The following is an 8,437-nucleotide window of genomic DNA, read 5'->3' as shown; positions in this document are numbered from 1 at the left end:
CATGAGCAACCTGGGGACCCCAACAACCATCATCAGCTCAGTAATTCTTCCCAGGGCCTCTGAGGAAGAGGACATGTCAGATGTCAGGCTGAACAATCTAAGGTTTTCAGAAGGAAGGAAGGCAATGAGGGAAGATATTTCCCCCTACCCCCTCTCTTCGTAAGGGTGAGTTTTTTGAGGGGGTGGTGTTGGCACTTCAAGCAGAGGGAAGGGAAGTGTGTGGATTTGGAGCCAGGGAGGCTGCTGCAGTCCAGGATGGGATTGTGGGGAGTAAGGGAGAGAAACTTGCATTTTACTGGGGTGGAGACAGGACAGGGGTGATAGTGGGTCCCAAACAGGCTGGGACCACTGCCCTCACTCACCCTGAAGGCCAGAGCTGTCTTATCTGTAAATCAGGGGTTCTTCCCCACAACTTCAGCAGAGGAAAGTAAAGATCAGTAAAGCACTCAGCACTGTGTCTCGCACAACCATTTTGGTGGTAGGACCTCAACCAAAATGTCAACTCTGTGAAAGCAAAGAGTTTGTTTTGTTCACATCTCTATTCTCACCTAAAACCATGCCTGGCATAGCAGGGACCCAATAAATATTTGTTGAATAAATGAATGAATGAATGGAGTTACTGGCGTTTGTGTGTTTTGTTTTTGTTTTGCTTTTTTTTTTTTTTTTTTTTAAGTTTGTCGTCAGGGATGTGACACCATCAAGCCCTTATTTGGAAAGTTTATAGTGTTTCTCCAACTGTTCTCCACTGACACCACCATCCTGTACATAATGCAGAATCCTGGGTCGGCTGAATCAGATTGGGGGGAATCCGGGAATTTATCAAGTCAAAAGCCCCCCCTTACCTAATTCTTACACGAAAGTTGCAGAACCACAGTATTAGAATTTGAGGAAGGAAAAACCCGAGTTGGTTTCTCTACAATCTTCCTTTCGAACGAGGAAACTGAAGCCAGGAGAGGAAAAGGGACCTGCCCGCAGCCTCCCTGCGGTCTAGGCTGAAGATGAGTCCGGATCTGGGAACAGCCCACTCCACCCACCCAACCCACCCCGACCCCCAGCTTTTGCCCCGCTCGCCCGCGGGGATCCAGAGCCTTCAGGGCGGGCCATCAGCTCGCGGGCCGCTTTCAACCTGGGGAACTGGGGCGAAGGGCCCGTAGCCATTGGCCGGGGCTCGGCGGGCGCCTCCCCATTGGCCAGGGCGGAGCCCCCCCGCCCCGGCCGGGGCGGCCTCGGGACTGGCCCCTCCCTCGGCTATAAGGCGGTGGCCGGCTGAGCCGTGGGAGCGCGCGGGAGCGCACGGCGGGGCGCGGCAGACGCTGGGACGCGGCGCACCAAGGGAAGCGGCCGGCCGCCCATGGCGTTCGCGCTGCTGCGCCCCGTCGGCGCGCACGTGCTGTACCCGGACGTGCGGCTACTGAGCGAGGACGAGGAGAACCGCAGCGAGAGCGACGCCTCCGACCAGTCGTTCGGCTGCTGCGAGGGCCTGGAGGCGGCACGGCGCGGCCCGGGCCCCGGAGGCGGGCGGCGGGCGGCCAGCAGCGCGGGCCCGGTGGTGGTGGTGCGACAGCGGCAGGCGGCCAACGCGCGGGAGCGGGACCGCACGCAGAGCGTGAACACGGCCTTCACGGCGCTGCGCACGCTCATCCCAACCGAGCCGGTGGACCGCAAGCTATCCAAGATCGAGACGCTGCGCTTGGCGTCCAGCTACATCGCGCACCTGGCCAACGTGCTGCTGCTGGGCGACGCGGCCGACGACGGGCAGCCGTGCTTCCGAGCGGCGGGCACCACCAAGAGCGCGGTCCCAGCCGCCCCCGACGGCGGCCGCCAGCCGCGTTCCATCTGCACCTTCTGCCTCAGCAACCAGCGCAAGGGGGTGAGTGCGCGCGGCGCTCCAGTACTGCGGCCGCAGGGTCAGGGAACGGGCCAATTACGGAGCAAAAGAGGGGCCGAGACCCCAATGAAGAGAGGGGGAAGAGACGTGGAGTCGTCGAGGGTGCGGCCCTCCAGGCCCAGAGTTTGGTGTGGAACAGAACCGCTCACAATGTTCCCCAAACAAGGGGTGCAGGGAAGCCCAGAGCTCGGGCGTGATTTAGAGGATGGAGATTGCTCATCGAAGGACACCCCCTCCCACTAGGAGTGTGCTGGGAAGAGCGTGTGGGGAAATCATAACAAAGGCTATCATTTACTGAGCTCTTCCTATGTACGGGCGCGCATTCCCGGTCTTTCTTTTTACCTTCACAAGAACCCTGTCAGGCAGGTAGTTCTGCCCGTTTTATCACTGGTGAGGACCTGGGGCTCAGAGGGGTGCCCACATTACTCAGCTCGAAAGCCAGAATGCAGGCTCTGGGTTTGCTGGGTATGTGTTGCCCTGAGCTGCCCTTACCGTAAAATAATTGTCCCGTATCCTGAGACTGACCCAAGGGCAGGACACTGAGAAGAAAAGGGGATGCACACCCCCAGTCAAGAGCCTGAGGTACCCAGCTGATGAGCAGTAGGTGTGAAGGAGGGGGTCTCTTGAGGATACCCAGCCCCCAAAGAGATGGAGTGCTGGGGAAGGGCACTGTTGAGCCAGCCGGGCAGAGCTGGAGGTAAGCTCCTGTGGTCTGTCCTAAGTAAGGATGAGAACCAGGCTGGTAGGGGATGGACGGGGGTGAGTAGCAGCAGAGGTTGCTGGGGGGTGCTCCTGGTTGAAAGCTGGTTCTCCTGCACAGGCCCCAAGGAGCCTGCTTCACCCCCAGCCTTTCCCTTTTCTGGCCTGGGCTTTTCTTAGAATAAGGAGGCTTGTCTTGTGACAGCTTTGGATTCTAGCAGCTACTATTTACAGCTGGGGAAACTGAGGCTGAGAGAGTCCCTGACTGGCCCGTGGCCTTTTGGAAAATGAAAGAGCATGGGGGCACAGGGAACTCTGCTCAGTATTCTGTAATAACCTAAATGGGAAAAGAATTTGAAAAAGAATAGATACATGTATAGGTATAACTGAATCACTTTGCTGTACACCTGAAACTAACACAACATTGTTAATCAACTATGCTCCAGTATAAAATAAAAATTAAAAAAAAAAAAAAAAGGCATGGGGGATTGGAGTCACGCCTCTGGGTCCCCTAGTCTTTGGTTCTCACAACTTCCCCAGCTCCCCTCTTCACTCTGTCCTGGGGAAGCCTCTGTGTCCTGGCCTCAGACCACCCCCTTCTGGCCTCTCACCTGCCATTGCTGCCTCAGTTTCCCTAAGTCAGTCTTTTTCGGTTCAGATTTGAACTCTCTCCAGGGTCCCTGATCCTCCCAGCTGTGGGCCCTGGTCTGTGGGCCCTCGGCAATACTCCCTGACTGCTTTTCACCTATTCACTCAGTTCAGCAAACCTTAACTACCCGACAGCTGTTTTTTGTCGACTCTGAAAACATTCCCAGAGAAGCAGGTTGTGGATGCCCATCCACCACCGTCAGGAACTCCCAGTGCGGGGCCAGGGCAGGGCCTGGAGGTGAAAACAGGGATGTTGTGGTCTGATGGGGAGGGGGGTGCACAAAGGGACTGTCAGGGCCAGAGGAAGCCCCTGACCCAGTGGCTAAGTTCCTGACAGAGGCTTGGGGATGGAAGCAGGCAGGTTGAGGCAGTAGGGGAAGATGTTCTAGGAGCAGGACACAGAGCTAGAGCCTAGAAAAGGAAGAGGGTAGACGTTGAAGGTGGCAACGCATAGAGGGTAGGCGAAGACTGGCCAGTGACAGCAGTGTCAGCAGTCTTGATGAGCACTGATCTCTCGTGCTAAGCGCTCTCCACGTGTTACCATTAAAACCCCCCAGCAGCTGGGGAAGGAGGTGCTCTGGTTATCCCCAACTGCTTAGAGATGCTGTCACTGGTTCAGAGACACCGCCCATGATGGAGTCAGGATTCGAACTCAGGCCTGCCCAACTGGGATGTGGAAGAGGTTAGTATGGGAGGGCCCTGTAACAACAGGCCTCGGGGAGAGGGTGTGTCCATCAGGTGCCTGCCCCCCACAGCAGGTAGGCTGGGGGCTTCTCTGCTGGTCTCAGGCCTGTCCCGCAGATGACAGGGCCTCGCCTGGGTCTGGCTGCTTCCCTGGGATCTGTATACAGGACCTAGAACCCAGCCAAATTTGGCTGTGGAAGCCATGCTCTCAAGCACACAGGCTCCTCTGGGAATAAGCAAAAGGGGTGATCCTGGCTGGCTCTGGCCCCCAAAGACTTGAGGACTCGACTAGAAGAAAACTGGCTGTCTTGGGGAGCCTGTGGGAGCCTTCCTTCTCAGCTTTGGTGACCAGAGAGCTCCAAGGCCCCAGACCCTATCCCTTCACCCTGAGCCACCACCTCGTTCCCAGCTGGCTGGTCTGGGGTTGGGGTCACCATGGAAATAGCTCCCTGTAGCATCTTCCTGTTTAAGGAGGGGTTAGGTGTGGCCCTCTGTGGTAGAAATAGCAAGGGGAGGTGGAAAGGAGGTTCTTGTCTCTGCCCTGTTTTCCCTTTTGTTACCTGGGGGTGGGGGTCAGATAGGATCATCTTGTAAGGCCTTCCCCACTTGGCGTACCAGCTCAGGAGCAGAGGTGGCACAGAGGGCAGTGGGGCAAGGAGGTGCCATCACCAGATGATGCTGATGCTAATACTTGTGAATATTCATTGAACACTTACTATATCCCTGACACTGTGCTAAGGGCTTTACCTGCGTTAACGTGTGTAATCCTCATAGTAACTAACTTTACACATGGGGAAACCGAGGCTCAATGAGCTGAAGTCACTTGCCTGAGGTCTGACAGGTAATCCAAGACAGAGCAGGGGTTGAAGCCCAGGTCTGTTTCACTCTAGCCACCTCCTAACTACAGTGCTTCCCAGAGCCCTTGGCGCTGAAGCACAAAGGGACAAAGAAGCTGGGGCCTAGTCAAGGCTTCTTCTAAATGCATTTGGCAGTTTACAAGCCTCTTTCACAGCTGCGGTTGCATTTGATTGCACCCTGGGGTGGCAAGTAGAATCATTTTGTCCCCATTTCATAGATGAAGAAACTGAGGTTCAGGGAGCTGAACAGTCCCAGCATCCTCAGGGGACACAGGTCTCGCAATGACTGCCAGACTTGGGGTGGAGGTGGCTCTCCCTTACCCTGAGGACTTAAAGTGAAAAGGTGGGAGGTCGGTTTTCTGTCCTCCAACCTCAACACTGCACCCCCCACCCCCATCCGCCCTTCTCAGCCACTGTTGCCAGAGTTTGTCTGAGAAGCCCAAGCCCCAGGCTCTGCTGGGACTGTGGCCTCAGCCCTCAAAATAGCCCTGCCTGTGAATGAACACGCTGTCCCTGGGCCCGGATAGCCTCAAGGGAGGCTGGGCTCGCATCTGGATGGATCTGCCCCAACCTGGGCCCAGGAGTGGAGCGGGGTAGCGGGCAGAGCTCCGAGATGGTCAGCTGTTTCTCTAGATGGCTGAGAAAAATGCCGGTCCCATTATCTCCTAGTCAGGCTCGGGGGTGAGCATTTACAGTGGGATTTCAGACACCATTGTGTCTTGGAAACGGGACAGACTGTTGGACAACATGGATTTTTCTAGCCCAGCCCTTTTTACCAACTGGCTGGGTGCCTCTGAGACAGTCATGCAACGCTGGAGGCTGCAAAAGAGGGGGTACTCTAAGGTCTGTGATCTCGCTGGCTTACAGTGAGGATGAAACCCACATGTCAGACCTCAGAACAGTGGGTAGAGACTGCCCCTGCAGTGTGAGGGACAGGTGGCTTCCGGGGCTGCCACCATTAGCTCGTCTTCCAGTGGACACGCCTGATCCAAGCAGCGTTGGTTGGCAACTGCTCCACGCCAGTCCCTGGGCTGGAACTGGGACTACATAGTGAAAGACTTTCCCCGACCACCCCCTTGAGCTCCCAGCCTGATGGGAGAACACAAGAGAGACCCCATCTTCCCCTTCTGGGTTTTATCCTGGCCCCAGAAAGGCAAGAAGTGCTAGGCAATTGTAGGACTAGAGAAATCTTCCTAGAATAGGACCAGAGAGCATATTCCTGGCAGAGGGAACACCCTGAATGAAGGCAGGGAGGCCAGAATTCCAGAATCTACTTTTGAGGTTGACGAGTAGGCCACTGGGTATACAGCCAGGCAGTGGGAGAACCACTGTGGGGTGTGTTCTGCCCTTGAGTGTAAAATACTATGATTTAAACTATATTGGATTTTTTTTTTAAGCAACAAATCGCACGAGGAAGAAATGAAAAAAGTAAAAAAGTATATAGAGTTTAAAAAAAAAAAAAAGGCTTCCTCCCATCCTGTCTCCTCATCACATTCCTCTCCTCTGAGGAAACCCGTTAGTGATTTCCCGTGTGCCCTTCTCTCTGGACATCTCAGCACACAGGAACATGCACTCAGTCCTTGCTTTCGTCCTTAAACGATATTAGTCCATAAAGAGTTAGTCATCCCCTGTTAGTCCATATAGAGTTTCTTCTGCCTTCTGCAAGAACTTGATTGTGCAGCTAACCGATTTTTTATCAAGTCCCCTATTGCCGGACACAGAGGTTAGTTCCAGTGTTCATGATGACCCAATTGAACTCCCTAATACCTCTTTCTCTCTTCCTGCAGGGTAGCCGTCGTGACCTGGGGGGCAGCTGCTTGAAGGTGAGGGGGGTGGCCCCAGTTCGAGTGCCTCGGAGATGAGCCTGGACCCCTGTGTCATTTGCTCCAAGCAGGACCCTGAGAAGGAGGCCAGAGGCCAACCACTGGGCAAACAGGGGAAGACCCCAGGAGCTGAACCCAGGTCCCTTCTTTGTGTAGGGACCAGAGGACAATGGCCTGGGCCCATGACCCTCTGAGCAGGCCCCCTGGGACATCTCCACCCCACCCTGGAGAGCCGTGAGGACCCATCCAGCCGGCCCAAGCCCTGGCTGCTCAGAGACAAGGCAGAACTTTTGGAAAAACAAAGACTGTTGTTGACAGAGGATGTGTGCGTGTCTGTGCATGAGTGTGGGTGTGTGTATGAGAGAGAGAGAATTGATGGGTTTAAAATAAAAGATATTTTTAAGTAAAAATTGTTCCCAGCTGAAGAAGGGAGGGGCCTGGGGACATCAGAGGTCAGAGGTGGCCCCTCTCCTGGACCTTGGAAGACACAGGTGTCACAGGTGCCACCCTGTGCCCTGGAGGGGGTGGAGCTGGAGGAAGGCAGGGGACCCCCCTCTCTAGAAATCGAGATAACCAATCTTTCCTCACTGTCTTCTTGAACAACTGTTGGGTGTCTGGTGTGGTTGGTAAAAAAAAAAAAAATCTTAATTTTATTTATTTTTGAATAAGGAATGTATTCATCCACATGGTTCAAAATTCAAAAGGTACAAGAGGGTATGTGGTGAAAAGTCTCCCTCCCTCTTGTCCTCTGGCCACAGTTCTCCCGCCGTAGGCAGGCTCAGCCACTAGTTTTTTTGTGACATCCCTATTCCTTTTGAATAACCAAGCAAATACAGAAATATACATATATGTTTTCTTCCACTCTTTACACAAACAGTAGCATATTGTACCCACTTTCTGCTCCGTGCATTTTTTTTTCCTTAATCTAGCTTGGGTGTTATCCCAAATCAGTACATAAAGGTAAAGGGTATCTTCATTCCTTTAGTAGCTGTTTATTCCATTTTGTGAACATACCATACTTTAACCCATCCCTTATCCACGTCTTTACAAACAGGGCTAGGTAGGCACTTGGTTTTTCACATGTGCAAATGAGTGTGTGCTAACGGGATGCTTTTGCCCATGTTGGAGCTGAGACAGTTTAAAGAAAAAATGACAGGGCTTCCCTGGTGGCACAGTGGTTAAGAATCCGCCTCCCAATGCAGGGGACACGGGTTCGAGCCCTGGTCCAGGAAGATCCCACATGCCGCGGAGCAACTAAGCCAATGCACCACAACTACTGAGCCTGTGCTCTAGAGCCCGAGAACCACAACTACTGAAGCCTGCGCGCCCAGAACCAGTGCTCCACAACAAGAGAAGCCACTGCAATGAGAAGCCCGCACACCACAATGAAGAGTAGCCCCTGCTCGCCGCAGCTAGAGGAAGCCCACGCGCAGCAATGAAGACCCAACGCAGCCAAAAATAAATAAATAAATAAATTTAAAGAAACAATGACATCCAAAGGCACGTGGCTGGCACATGGCAGGGTGACAATGTGAGGTCTGTCCACCTGTAAAGCCCAAAGTGAGCTTCCCTTGCCCTGGAGATGCCCCAGATTGGGTGCCAGCCCCTGTGACCCTGATTATTCTCCCAGAAACCCTGGGAGGTGGGGGCCGGTGTTTCCCCGTCTCACAGATCTGTCCCTGTGGGGCCAGGATTGGAGAAGCTGGGGAGGCTGGAGGCAGGGGAGACAGGGAGAGGGGCCAGGAGAGGAGGCAAAGCCAGGCAGCCACCCTTTCCTCCAGGTACGTTCATATGCCTATTTTTTAATCTATTTTTTAAATAGACACTTATTTAGTGTT

At 54.1% G+C, this 8,437-nt stretch overlaps 1 protein-coding gene across 1 annotated transcript; it reads left to right on the top strand.

The window, feature by feature from the left end:
• The first annotated feature begins 1,294 nt into the window (after positions 1 to 1,294).
• Positions 1,295 to 7,093, top strand: TCF15 (transcription factor 15). Its single transcript, XM_061209183.1, has 2 exons — positions 1,295 to 1,870; positions 6,564 to 7,093. The coding sequence occupies exons 1-2, from the start codon at positions 1,352 to 1,354 to the stop codon at positions 6,636 to 6,638; spliced, it is 594 nt and encodes a 197-aa protein (XP_061065166.1). The 5' UTR covers positions 1,295 to 1,351; the 3' UTR covers positions 6,639 to 7,093.
• Positions 7,094 to 8,437: the final 1,344 nt, after the last annotated feature.

This window comes from Eubalaena glacialis, chromosome 13 (assembly GCF_028564815.1).
Source record: "Eubalaena glacialis isolate mEubGla1 chromosome 13, mEubGla1.1.hap2.+ XY, whole genome shotgun sequence".
NCBI lineage: Eukaryota > Metazoa > Chordata > Mammalia > Artiodactyla > Balaenidae > Eubalaena > Eubalaena glacialis.
Note: the sequence above shows the minus strand (reverse complement) of the source record. Positions and strands in the feature narration are given on the sequence as shown.